The 15,180-nt window shown below is 35.6% G+C and overlaps 1 protein-coding gene across 1 annotated transcript in view; it reads left to right on the top strand.

Annotated features, from left to right (window-relative positions):
- Positions 1–15,180, top strand: part of URI1 (URI1 prefoldin like chaperone) — a 61,519-nt gene that overhangs the window by 16,124 nt on the left and 30,215 nt on the right. Inside the window, exon 2 of the mRNA XM_081032373.1 lies at positions 9,184–9,218. Coding sequence (XP_080888499.1) covers positions 9,184–9,218 — 35 coding nt within the window. The remainder of the gene's footprint in view (positions 1–9,183; positions 9,219–15,180) is intronic.

Genomic DNA, 15,180 nt, shown 5'->3' with positions numbered 1-15,180 from the left:
ATGTTTGTGTACTGTTGGTATTGTTTCTAACTTAAATGTCTGGAATAATTCATCAGTGAAGCTGTCTGGGTCTAGTATTTTCCTTGTTTGGGTATTTCAAAATATGGACTCAATTTCAGTTAAAGGACTGTTTAGATTTTCTATTTCTATTTGTGTCAGTTTTGGAAATGTGCTTTTCAAGGAATTTTCATTTTTAATCTAAGTTTTCAAATTTATTGGCCTTGAGTTATTCATACTAGCTCCTTATCTCTTTAATATCTGTAGGTTTGATGGTGACGTCCTCCTTTTAATGTCTGTTATTTGCAATTCGTATGTGTTTCCCCCCCTTAATTTGTTTTCCTAGTGGTTTATCAATCTTAGTGATCTGTTTAAAAAAAGAACCAGTTTTTGACTTTGATTTTTCTTTGTAAGTTGGCTTTCTACTTTGATTTCTGCTTTTATCTTTTTATTCCTTTAAAAAATTCCCTGTTGGCTGTGATTTTTTTCTTTCCCTAGCTTCTTGAGACGAAAGCTACTAGAGAAGAAGAAGCCACATATTTTTACCATTCTTATAATATATATATATATAATATATATTTTAAAATATATATATTTCTTTAAAATACACACACACACACACACACACACACACATATATTGAGTTTTACATTTTCTTTAATCATTACCTTAGGTAACCCACACTTTTTATATGTTATTTGTATTAGTCAGTTAAAGTATTTTCTAATTTCTGTTGTGATTTGTTTATTGACCCACAGTTATTTAGAAATATGTTCCTTAATTTGCAAAATTGAGTATTTTCTGCTTTTCTATTGTCATATTCCATTCTGGTCAGAGAACACATTTTGCAAAACAAATTTAAGACTAGCCTGATGGCCTAGTATAAGATCAATTTTTGTCAATGTTCCATAATTTACTTGGAAGGAATATAAATTCTGCAGCTTTTGAGTTCCATATACGTTTGTTAGCCCAAGTTGATTGAATGTGGTATTGAAGTATCTGATATCCTTGTTGAGTTTTGTTTGTTTGTTTTCTAATTCTACCAGTTAAGAGATTTAGAATCTCCACGGTGGGTTTGTATTTATCTTTTTCTCTATTTTTCCAACCTTTTATGCATTTTGAAGTTATGTCATTTGGTGCATATAGATTTAGGACTGTAATAATGGTCAATTGACATGTTTATCATTCTGAATTTTTTTATCTGTAGTGGTGCTTCTTGCCTTTAGGTCTCCTTGTCAAATAATAATATGGTTGTATCAGCTTATTTTGTTTTGCTTCTTTTCACAATATATCTTTTTCTATCATTTAGTTTCAATCCTTTTGTGTTCTCGTTTTGTGTTCAAAGTGTGTCTCTTAGAAACAGCATATAATCTATAGCAATTTAGGGCGAACCAACATCTTAACAATATTGTTATCTGCCATCTCTCCATTAATTTAGATCTTTGATTTCAGCAATGTTTTATAGCTTTTACTATAAAGGTCTTGCAAACATCTTGTTAAATTTAGCTTTAAGTACTTCATGGGTTTAGATGCTACTTTAAATGGATTTCTTTCAATTTCCAATTGTTTGTTGCTAGTATATAAAAATAGAGCAGAGCTTTTAATATTAACCATGTAACTTTCAAACTTGTTAAACTCACTTGTAGCAGTTTGGTGGATTCCTTAGGATGGTTTACATTGATCATGTCATCTGAGAATAAAGACAGTTTCATTGTTCTTTCCTAAAAAAAAAAAAAAACAACACCACAAAAAGCAACAACAAAAAGAAACAGCATATAGTCATGGTTTTAAAAATTCAGTCTGGACAACTGTTTATTTTATCTAGGATATTTAGTCAATTTCTGTTTAATGGAATTGGAATTAATTCCATTGGAATTAATGGAATTATGGATATATTTAGTTTCACTCTGTCGTCTTTCTACTTGACTTTTTACTTTTTATTTAAAAATTGTAATAAAATATGCACAACACAAAATTTATCATTTTAATAATTTTGAAGTGTATATTTCAGTGGCATTAAGTATATTCACATTGTTATGCAACCATCACCACTATCCATCTCCAGAACTTTTTCTTATCTTGCTAAACTGAAACTGCTCATTAAACAATAACTCCGCATTCTACCTTCCCCATTCCTCCAGCAAGTACCATTTTACTTTCTGTCTCTATGAATGTGACTACTCTAGATATCTCATATAAGTGGCCTCATACAGTATTTGACTTTTTGTGACTTGGCTTATTTCACTTAGTATAATGTCTTCAAGGTTTATTCATTTTATAGAATATATCAGAATTGCCTCTCCATAGTACTGTGTTTCCCCGAAAATAAGACCTAGCCAGACAATCAGCTCTAATGCGTCTTTTGGAGCAAAAATTAGTATAAGACCTGGCCTTATATAATACCATGTTGCCCTGAAAATAAGACCTTGCTGGACCAGACCATCAGCTCTAATGCATCCTTTGGAGCAAAAATTAATGTAAGACCCGATCTTCTTACATTAATTTTTGCTCCAAAAGACGCATTAGAGCTGATGGTCCGGCTAGGTTTTATTTTTGGGGAAACACGGTATAAGACCCGGTCTTATATAATATTATTATAAGACCCGGTCTTAGATTATATTATATAAGATCCGTTCTTATGGTAAAATAAGACCGGGTCTTATATTAATTTTTGCTCCAAAAGATGCATTAGAGCTGATGGTCTGGCCAGGTCTTATTTTCGGGGAAATACGGTATGTATATACCACATATTGGTATTCATCCATTGATGGACACGGATGGGTTACTTTCATTTCACCTTTTGCCTATTGTGAATAATGCTGCTGTGAACATGCTTTCAATTCTTTGGGGTATATATCCAGAAGTAGAACTGCTGGGTCATATGGGAATTCTGTGTTTAATTTTGGAGGAACCACCATGCTGTTTTCACAGTGGCTGCACCATTTTACATTTCACAACAGTATACAAGAGTTCAAATTTTTCCACATCCTCATCAACACTTGTTAATATATTTTCTTTCTTTTTTTTTTAAATTAATTTTATTGGGGTGACAATTGTTAGTAAATTTACATAGATTTCAGGTGTACAATTCTGTATTACATCGTCTATAAATCCCATTGTGTGTTCACCACCCAGAGTCAGTTCTCCTTCCATCACCATATATTTGATCCCCTTTACCCTCATCACCCACCCCCCACTCCCTTACCCTCTGGTAACCACTAAATTATTGTCTGTGTCTATGAGTTTTTGTTTCTCATTTGTTTGTCTTGTTCTTTTTGGTTTATATACCACATATCAGTGAAATCATAGGGTTCTCTGCTTTTTCTGTCTGACTTATTTCACTTAGCATTATTCTCTCGAGATCCATCCATGTTGTCACAAATGCTCCTATATCATCTTTCCTTAACGCCGAATAGTATTCCATTGTGAATATGTACCACAACTTCTTTATCCATTCATCTATCGAAGGACATTTTGGTTGTTTCCATGTCTTGGCCACCGTAAACAAAGCTGCAATGAACATTGGCGTAATATTTTCTTAACTAGCCATACTAGTGGGTGTGAAATGATACCTCATTGTGGGTCTATTTGACCTACCTTTATGTTCTTTTTTCTCTGCTTTTTGGGGGGCCTTCCTTTGACTTAATCAAATACACCTTATTGTATTTTCTTCCTTCTATTGTTCATTATACATTGTTTTTTACTGTGGTACTTTAGTACCATACTTTATATATTTGTTAGCACTAAATATACTATATATTTATACTGTATTTTTTATGCTATTCTTTCTACTCGGGAAATTTTTCCTGGAGATCACAACATGCATTCATTTATCCATCCTACCGCTTGCCTTGCTGCTTTCATGCTTTTAATCCTGTGTGTTTTGAATGCCACAGCATTTTATGAATCATTCTGTATGATCAATATTGATTTATCTTTACATTGTTTAAAATTACCTGTACAGTTGCTCTTTAGTTCTTTCTGCATTTATATTGCTCTGAATAATCCCTATAGTTCTTCCCCCCCCAGCTTTATTGAGATATAGTTGACATTCACCATTGTGTGTGTCTGTACAGTGTTGATTTGATACATTTACCTATCGCAGTGACTACCACCTTAGCATTGGCTAACACCTTCATCATCTCGCATAATTACCTGTTGTATTTCTTTCAGGGAAAATCTGCTGGTGCAGGATTCTGTTTCTGTGTGAAATCTTTTTATTTTCCTTTATGTTGGAAGATCTGTTTGCTGTGTGTGTAATTATAGATTTCCAGTTATTTTTCAGCACTTTAAGATTTTATTCTATTTTTCAATTTTCATTATGTCTGTTGAAGTTGCCTCTAGCTCCGACTCTGTCCTGCTCCTTTGGAAGCAGTGGTGTCCTCCCGCCCCCTCTCCCCTGCTGTTTGTGGGACGGCCTCTTTCTCTTCGGTCTCATCAGTGTCACCATGTTGTGACTCCGCGCACTCTATTGTTTGTATTTAGTCTTTAATGAATTGTTTTTTGGGGGGAGATTTTCACAGGCATGTTACACACAGTCCAATATTTGTGTAAAACGGGACTGGGTTTGAATATGAGAAACGTGTTAGAAGCCTATGTAGCAGAAAACTGAGCTAAATATAAAAGTAAGGTTAAGAAGATTATTTTGATTTCATTTTAGCTACATTTTTTTGAATAAAACATTTAAGTGTTTTAACAAGAGGCTCTATATAATTGGAATTAACTTTGGCTAGCAGTTTTGGTATTTTGGAATACCAAAACTGTTCAGTGTATTTGGAAAGTAAATTTGTTTAAAATTTTTACACAGAAATGCGCAGTGTATTACAATTTATTTCTGTTTATTGCAATTTTTTCTGTTAGGAACCTGTGGTCAGTTCTTCCCTTCTTTGCAAAGAGGTTTATTTAAAAGACCTGTAATGTTTTACTAATTTTGTTCAAGTACACTTCTTGCATACTTCGGTAATGACATTCACATATCTATTTAATTAATCGACAGTGTGTCCTTTACAAAATTGTTTTCAGCTGTTTAAGTGACTGTCAGAAACCAGTGCGTGTCCAGTATCAGTGGGCTGTAGTCACTGCGGGTACTGTTTCCTTTTTGACTCAGCAGCGTTAAAACCCGAAATTGTATGGTCTGTCTTGAAGACATAGTCTAGCAAGAGAAGCAAACCATGCAAATATAGACAGCTCTGATTAGTGCAGGCCTCGGCGTGTTATTTTATACATCAACTAACACAGGAAGAATTGAAATTGCAATACAGTGACGAGTTTTAGAAGTGAAGTGAAGCATTTTTGAGAGAAGTCACTTGAGACTTGCACACATGCCTTTTTCGGTTTCTGCTCCAGTCCAGTGTCATGTGGCTCTGTATTTAACGTGGAAAACTCATGGCTGATGCCCCCTAGTGGACCGTTTCCAAAATAAATAGCACAGGTGCAAATAGGAACAGAGATCTTAATGCACGTGAAATCATTTTTTATACAGTAATTTAAAAAAGTCACTAATGGGGAAAAACAGCAAAGGGATTATTATTCTTGTATTCCATGTGCTTTATTCTAAAATTGATCAAATATTACTTTAATCCTTTGTAAGAGAATGTGCATGTGTGTTAGTTGACCACTGATGTAAAGAAAGCCAGGTTGCCGGGTGGCTGTCTATCAGTGTCATCCTGTACCCCTAACTTGATTAGTTCTGAGTGCTTTAAGAATAGGAGGAGATGTGATGGTTACACGGCTGGCCCTCTACTCCCTCCCCCTAGAACATGCGCATACAGAGGCACCACGCATGAATGCGCGCAGAAATGGACTTGGGAAGTTTGTTGTTCATACTTACAGTAGGTGCTTGACTTGAAAGGGCCAGGAGATGGAGGAGGCATTGGAAGAAATAAGGATTTTCGTTAGTGAATTGGTGAATTGAAGCTTATTTACTTCTACTGTCGTTATTGGCAAGGTCTTGTTTGTGTGTGCCTGGGTTTATGAAGGAAGTGGAGAAGTAGCAGCAGCAGTGTTTTAAGAAAGACTTCAGATGGAAACAGCTGCTTTTCTTCAGTTACCCAGTGAGATGCATGATGGTCACAACTGCCTGGTACAGGGAGTACGGGCCTGGAGATGAGAGACCTGATTTGAAAACTGCCTTTCTCTCTGACCAGTTCCTGGGCACTTGTGTAACGTTGTGGGTGTTACTTCACCTCTGAACACAGGTTTCCTCTCTTTCAGAAGAGGTTAATGAACTACTTTATTGAACTGTTCACAGCTTGATTTTGATCATATGAAGTCTTCGCAAAACTCTGTTGCTATTACTCTTAGGATAGGGGCAATGTTGATTTATAAAGAAAGTACCATATGACTTACTAACTACCGAGTTGTTGGTAAAGACTTAATGAGAGAATGTATCTTAAAAAGTGGTAAATCAGCCCATAGCCCCCTTTCTTTACTGTGGTCTTGTGCTGTGCTAGTACCTAATACATGTTTTATTTATAAATTCCTGGCTTTAAGTGCGATTATATGAAAGAATTTACCAGGTCAGTTATTTTAATTGTTGAAGCCTGCTAACCAATTCTTTTAATAAAAGGAGTGCAGTAAGATTTGTTTATCTTTAGGAGTAATAGTTGCATGTTTTGGCAGGTTTAACTTACAAAACAACTAGTATTGTTCCTTGATATCCACCTTATTTTTAAAAAATAAGCTTTTGTGAAGGACAATAAAGTAATGAAATGTTTTTGTTTTACTTTGGTTTTCAAGAGTTGCTTATAATCAGGCTCATTATCTTATAGTCACTTTATTTAATATTTAAAGGAATTAATCTAAGTCCATTTTCAGAGGAAATAAGATTATTTGGAATTATTTAACTTCACAGAAAAATAAGATTCAGATTTGAATCATAAGATTTTCTTCCTTCTAAAATTTTCCTTGGTAGCTAAGTTGTAGAAATTTACTAATTTTTAAAATAACTTGCTATAAAAGAGAAGAAAACTAAAGATATCTCAAAATATAAATACAACTGCTTGGGTTCAAGTGATTTTGGAAGTGGGTGGACTGTAAATCAGGTAAACAAAGGTAATTGTAGACATACCCTCAGAAGACGATTTTCATTTCATGCCTGCCTCTTTCACCTTTTCCTTTATTTCTTTGGTTCTCAAAATATCTAGCCCACATTTGAATAATGCCTAACTGAAAAGTCTCTTGTGCCAAACCCTACATGTAACTAAAAAAGATTTTAATGGAGGGCAATATTTTGGCAGTGAATATTTCTCTTGTAAGTTATTAAATAGATTTTTGTTGTTATATCTATTATTGGGAGACTGTTTTAGGAAAGAGAAGGGGCAAGGGAGGGTGGGTTGGGGAAAAGGTAGCTGGAGCAAAGAGGAGAGTAGACGGGGGTGATGGAAAGAATACATGCCATTCTACCAGGGACTTGTTTTTTAAACATACAGAGCATATGTGCCAAATTTACATATTTACTAATTAAAAAGGCTTCCTGGAAACATTAAGTAGACTATCTTCTATAACCTTTAACACTGTCACTAATGGATATTGCATAGACAATTTCATCGAAGGTCCTTTAAATAATGTAAATGATTATGAATATGTAACTAGTTAATATGCAGCTACGACAGCATTATCATGTAGAGGTTAATGAACACTCTGCTCTTACGGTTTGCAGGGCTTTTCTTTTTGTGCTTTTGGCTCACTTCATGCTTGGAAACACATGCATTGGGATTGGAAAGCATCCTGACTGTTTTTGGGTCTCATCTTTGAATGGGGGTGTTAAATAGCAACTTTATAAAAAAGGATTTCATGAAGATTTTTTTTCAATTTACATTTAATTCTGTTTGTCTGTTTTATAATTACTGCCAAATCTGAAACAATGAAATGGATTGATGTAGTTTTAGGCTGGCTCTTCCAGATGTAAAGCCAGTACTCTATTATGTATTACCACTGTTATTAAGTGTTGCTGTGTGATTGATACTTACTGAGAGATCTTCATTCTGAGATGGACTTTGTATGCTGAGCTAATGTGTAGTATGCCTGGGTATCTGATTACAGCATATATTTTGGTACAGGATTGCTGCCTTAGTATTTAAAATATCCTGAAGGAGGACATTTACTGCAGGAATTAAATGTTATAAGAGAGAAATTTAGTGACAGCCCTCCTCCCAATCTTGTGATTTTTGGGTAAAACATGGAGCATATACAAGAAACAGTCTTGGTATTTAGAACAGTAAACTAGAGCAGTGTGTTTCAAACCAGATGATACTGCTGGCTTTTTGCACGTGGCCTTGTATTAAGCCCTTTGGCCTTTATTCCTTAGTTTCTCTGTCTCTAAAGTGGTGCTACAATATTTGAGATTGTTTAAATATTTTTATTAATGGACAGTTTAAAAACAGATGATTAGTAATCTTTGAAAACTGTTATTTTAAAAATTGCCATTCAAATGTTCTTTTCTCCCCCCCTTATTGCTTAGTGTTCTTATTTGTTTTCTGAGCATTTTGAGAATCTACTGAAATATCTCTAAGGGAAACAAATAACTTGTGTACTTAATTTTATTGTTTTAGTATTATAAGCATAGTTTAAAATGGCTATGAAATGCTTAAAATTTTATAATAATTCACTGGGGGGAACAAATGGGCTGTTCAGAGCATCTCTTTATCCCAAGTATTTCTTCTTGAAAATGTAGTAGAAAAATATCACTGAACTCATTTTTAATGCATCAGAATAAAAATTACAGGTGAAAACATTTGGATATATACTGACAAAATAAAATATTTTCACTACTGTCATTTTTTTTTTTTTTACTGATGAAACGTGGATGTTACAGTGGTTTTTTGTTATTTATAACATTTGTGTATTCTACAAAACATGTAACATTGAAAACAGGTCTGTAGATTGTACAAAATACTAGTTATCTTCTATCATGTGTCATCTAATAGTTATGAAGCGGGTTTTGTACCAAAGTAGGAATTGGAAAGCTGTAATTTGTTCTGCAGTTATCAGCCTGCATTAGAGGGTTATGATGAAGTGTGCTGCTTCAGAACTAACATTCACATCTCCGTGCATTTGACAAATAAAAATGTATACTGAGATGCTGTTAAATCTGTAAAGCCACTGTTCTAGTTTTCTGATGCACTGATTTTGAAGCTTGTGCATAGCCCTGTTTTTTTCATGAGTAGTTATCTGTTTTCATGACAGGTGGTCACTAGCTGCCAAGAGAAAATCCAGCACTGGTGAGTGAAAGCTGCTTTTATTATCACCTTTCTGAAATACTGACGAGGTCACTTATTTGCGTTTAAATAAAGTGTATACTGTGTGTGTGTTATATATATATATATATATATATATATATATATATATATATATATATACTTTTTTTTTGTACCCCATAGTTGAATTCTTCTAGTAATCTCCATTTTGAATTCTTTTGCTACTAATTTATATTGTCTTTCACTGTTTACTGAATTTCATTTTCCATGATTTCCTGAAGTTGGATCACCATTTGCGTTTATTCTAATTGCCTTCTTTTTTCCTTTCTTTTAAGTTAGAATAATATTAATATCGTTATGAAGTGATATTGTGAGACATTTTTGAGCTGGACTAATCATAACTCTATTTGGGAATATTTCTTGTATTTTACAGTAGAATAATAATTGGAATCAGTTGCTTTAAAATAATGATGGAAATATGCACATTTCCCTGGTTTGGAAAATATAATCAATTGCCTACATCTCAGAGCTTGCTTTATGGCCTGTACTTTTTCTGAGTGCAGAGAGAAAGGAAGCTTATCTATCACATCTATTTTAACTTGCTAATCTTTAGTTAATAGGACAGTGTTTGGTGGATAACACACTTTCCCATGTCTTTTGAGGAAAACGCTCAATTGAGTAGTGAATAAAATCTTATACCTATTAGGAGTTGTCGTGAGGTCGAGCTGTTGATCTTACAGATATCAAATTACAGTCTATCCATGCTGTGTTTACGAAGGTTTACTCTGAGAACAACAGGAGCTGTCTTGATTATTGTCTGCAGGGTTATTGCGAAATCACGGTTACTGCCCTCTTTGGTGGTGAGATTAAACCTTTGGTTATACACCGTCAAGCATATAATATTTTAAATTTATTTTAAGAGGCTTTTTCTTCATGCCTGAGAGATCTCCAAGGAAATAATTTATAGTTAGTGTATATCAAATGTTTTTTGGTTCAAATGCACATAGGCTGCAAGCAGTGGATAAGAGTGGAAATCGGTGTAATCTGTACACATCATCTTATTACATTCTGACTATTGGCTTGCGGAAAATCATCTAAAACCAATAATATCCACTTTATAAATAAAAACTCAGGGACTTCATTAATTTTCAATAAACGCACTGTTGGTGTCTGTCAGCGTTTCTATAACGGACCATTCGCTTTTCATTATACATTCAATCCAAGTTAAAACTTGAAATGCAAGTCCTTGGCCAAAGAATTACACTCCCCCTCACACCCCCACCCTGACTAATTAGGTCAAAGTGAACCATTTTACAAATTATTCATAGGGGAAGTCTTATTATGCGGACTTCTCTCTCTGTCGGTTTTGGTAAGGAATTCAGGAAATTAGCAAAAGCTTGGACTCACTCAGAACAGATACTAATTTACACAAATGTGTGAAGAACGACTTGCTTCAGGTCTGTTTTGTGAGTCTTTCCCTATTAGACTGAGAATCCTTGAAGGCTCATGGGCATGTTTTTGCTCCTTTCATCCACAGCACCTCCTGCTGTGCTTGGCACATTATAGGCACTTAATAAACGTCTGAGTAAAGGAAGAGCAAATCGGCATAATTTGTATGTAAACATTCAGTGGAATTTTATGTGTAAGTTTTAGTTTATAATTTTATATAACACACTGGCTCACACGTGCAGCCGCAGGCCCGCGCTGGTGACACCCACAGACTGAAGGGCGCCCTTCCCGGCAGGGCAGGGTCACCTGACCCCAGGGCCCGGTCCCCACGGCGCGTGTTTCTCCACACGTCGGAACGGGTGTGACGCCGTATCTGTACATTGCAAATTAAAATACAGAATGCTTGCCCCTTCAAATTTGCGGTTTCCTCTGAGTCCTTTCTCATCGGGCCCAGGAAGGAGACCTTTCTGTTTGCTTTTTGTGAGGATCTGATTCTGCTAGAACCTAAATGGCCAGTGAACGCACTAGGTTATTATATTAAGACCCCGAAACCAAAGTGTCTGCCGTCTTCTGAAAGCCGGGGGGTCACTAAGGGGGCGGAGCGCTGGGGAATTCTCGTGGTGGCTTCATTCTTGCAACTCCATAAACAGTGACTGAGTCCCCACCATATGCCAGGATTGTGTGGCTGTTGGAAGTGAGACCCGGCCATGCAGGAATTCGTAGCCGGACACTAAGCAGGGAAATCACACTCATTTCGTGCTATTTGCAGAGAGCTGCAAAGCCCGAGCAGAGGCTGCAGCCATTCTTAAGGGGGCTCACTCACTGCTTTTAAAAGCATGTTGCCTTTCATTCTTTTTTAACCCTTGGCGGTAGCCTTGTCGAAAACACAATTCGTATAGCTAACCTCCCCTTCTCTATGGCCACATACTAATGTAATAAGGATAGCGAAAGACGTGATTTTTTAGCATTCTTATGCTAGTGATGTTTAGGCTTGTTTGTGCACATTTAAAGAATTATTTAAGGGACAAGAAATGAATATTCTAGGCTTCAAAAATAATCTTAGTTTTTTAAAAAAATATAGGACAGGAAGTAAAAATATTTGTACAAAAAAAAAGTAGGAGTAAAAATGGCCTGGGGCAACAGGCTCTGCCCCTAAAAATTTCTTCTGGAAAATTAATTCCCAGAACTTTGGGCACCTAGACATTTATAGTATTTGTTTAGTTAATAACAGATAAAAAGGAAATGTTTGATCCTAATAGTTGAAAATTTATACACATTTAGAGCTAATAGTGATTTTCAATTTAGTGAAGATTAAAAAATTTTTTAATGCAACTATTTTCTTATAATCCTTTTTACTTAATCAGGAAATCAGGTATTATGAAATCCACATACTGTTTTCTCATAAAATGTGGATATGACGTTTGATCCACTAGAGGCTGATTATTCTGTGTATAGATTATTGGTAATTTTTTATCCTTTAAATTCTTTCCTACAGAACATGGGATCTGGAGTCACAGACCTGCATCTGAGTTCTGTTCCTTGCTACTTTGTAGCTGGGTGATGCTCTGATTTTCAGCTTCCTCCCTGTGAAATGATGACCCTACTTAACTGAAGCTCCAGGGAGATAATGTTTGTAGAGTGAACACCCAGACTGGCACTCAGTAAATACTAATATTGGCTCTGAAACCTTTTTTGAAAAGTGTAATTGTCAGATGAATAAAGAAAAACAAAACAGAACAAAAACAGCCAAAGCTTTGTAAATATTCCTGAATATTTTGCCATTACCATCTTTTATCACAGTGGAGAAATGGCTTTCTGAACAATATTATTAAAGCTTTACATGAGTGTTTTTAAATGACGTTCAGTTGTAGAGAATTTCAAACAAAAGGTGACGGTAGGATAGTGGACCCACATGTAGCCATCACTGAGCTTCCGTAATTATCAGCTCAGGGCTTCACCTAAACTGTTCCATTTAAGGAGACTGTCCTACCCTCTGTCCCCACCTCCAACTACTGTGAAGTGAATCTAAAACATCATTCCATCTGGAAATATTTCAGCACCTATCTTTAATACATAAAGACTCTATATTAACCTTAAAATTTAAACTAAGAAAATTTAAGATTAGGCACCATATCCACGTCATCCAGAATTTAAGAAGTACAAAGGGGTGTAAATGGTGGGTAGTTCCCCTCCTGCCCTCTCCCCCAATTTTCAGTTCTCTTTTTTGTAAACAACTTTTTAAACCAGTTTCTTGCAAATCTTTCCAGAAATTGTTTCCATAAAGTGTGTATGTATGTGTATGTATATTCATCCACATGTTTTTATATATTATGCTCTCATTCTTTTTTTATAAAAATGAAATCAGAATGTACATTTTATTTAATACTTTACCTTGGAGATTGTTCTCAATCATTAATTGCTTCTAATTCTTTATTTTGTTCCCATAAACTTCATTGTGTATCAAATGTCTAATTTTCTGAGTTACCAAATAAGATTTGGTACTCATTTTTTTTTTTTTTTAAATAATGGCCACATCACTGAGAGCACGGTATTTTATACTGTTCAGATGTTTAATTTTGGAAAGAACAGCTTTAACTTTGGACATAAAAATTCTGAAACACTTGAGTATGTGAGTTTTGAGAGAGGAAGCTTCAAGCAGATACTTGACATTTGATATTTTTTAAAGGAAACAGAATAAAAAATGCTGTTTGGGGAAAGAGGTATCTAGTTTCTAGTATAGGTTATAGTCGGAGTATACAGTGGGGAACGGTAACCAAGAAACCATCATACCTACATAGGTAAAAATCACAGGTGAAGATTTGTTGATTTCTTCTTCTTCTTTTTTTTTTTTTTTTTTGAATTCTTCTTTCAAGCCCTTCAGTACGGATGGATAGATACTGAGCTTGGATGTTTTTGGGGGATTCGCACCAAACTATTTCATCCGAACAGTGCTGTGGTTTGTGGCGTATTTCTTATGAATTTCCTGACTTGACTCCATATGCTTATATAAGATTTGTTTTATTACGCGTGATCTATGAATACTGCTGCATCTTAGTTACTCAGGGTGATCAGTTCCATCTTCAGTGGTGGGTGAATTAGGAAACCATGTTCTTTTCAGTCTCCATCTCACTGACCACACAGTCTTCAGCTACTGTTTTGTGTGGAGCCTTCTGTTTGGGCCTTTTCATTTTCATGTCTCTTCACCCCATTTCCCCTCACCTTTGCCCCAGTGGAGCAGAGAGCAATTTCCAAACCTTCTGAAGAGTTTATGTGCTTTTGTGATTGGAATTTCTGTAGTTATTTGTGAAAATGTCCTTCACTTCATAATAAAGAGTGAGGAATCATATACAGTTGACCCTTGAACAATGTGGGTGTTAGGGATACCCCCCACACCCCTGCAGTCGAAGTTCTGCATGTAACTTTTGACTCCCCCAAAACTTAACTACTAATAGTGCACTGTTGAATATTTGTCAATATTTTGTGTGTCTTCCAACTTCCTACTTTAAAATGAAAATTAGCAAAATCTCATTTCAATCAGTGATTTGTTTCACTTTTTTATTATTTAAAGCTACTATTTTTTATTTAAAGGAAATTTTTATTTTTGAAGCTATTATTTTTCATTATTTAAAGGAAATTAGAGTGTTTATCTCTTGCCTCAATCAAGGGGTATAGAACTTTTTTTTTACAAAGATATTTTTGTCAATTGTACTTAATAAGACGAAGACTGTAGCCCCCTCTCATGTTTCGCCCACCTCCTTCTGAATGTTCTGTCACGAGAGCATGCCCACATGCAGAACAGCGTGAAAGACCGCGTAGGAGCGCCTGGAGCGCGCAGCTCACCTGTGCTCGCCTCAGTCCCACCGTCCGTGCTCCCCTGGTGCTCAGGCAGTTGTGCATGTCAGTACACTTCCCCTGGGAATACCTCCCACCACTTCACTCGCTCGCACACTTTTCACAAGTCCCTGGAGAGGTGTTTCCCGTGGGATCTGTCCAGACCTTCATCCTGAAGATGAAGGCCAATGCAGCTGTGTTATGTCCTCCTTTGCTGCTGCTCTTTAAACAAAGGTGCTTCTCAGAAGGCACATGAGTAGCAAGATTCAAAACAAGGTTGTAAAAGTTCCTTATATGCTTGATAGCAGTGCGTTCTTATTTTCTGTAAGGAATGTTGCCTGAGGATATCTGATGCAAATTAAATCTTATTTATTGGATATATTTTTTAAAGTACGAATTGAAGGCTGCACCCGTTCTATTAGGGTCACATATGGTGAAGCCAGGCAAGGAGGTGTATAGATTATCTGTAGGCTTGAGAGGTTGACTCTAACCACATCTCGGTCTTGTTTTCCATTTGAAAAGAATTATCTTAAGCAGAAGCCTCTTGGGAGTCCACGTTTTACTATGACCACAGTGTCCCAAAATGAATTCTATGATTCTAAGTAGTCAAGTAGAAAAGACCTGTTCCAATTTTGGTACAGATAAAAGATTCCCTACTTACCTTCTGTAACACTGTAGCTCTTAGAATAGTTTTTGTACTTTTTGC

Source organism: Rhinolophus hipposideros, assembly GCF_964194185.1.
Source record: "Rhinolophus hipposideros genome assembly, chromosome: 21".
NCBI classification, from domain to species: domain Eukaryota; kingdom Metazoa; phylum Chordata; class Mammalia; order Chiroptera; family Rhinolophidae; genus Rhinolophus; species Rhinolophus hipposideros.
The sequence above is the reverse complement of the archived record's forward strand: the minus strand, read 5'-3'. Positions and strand labels throughout refer to the sequence as shown.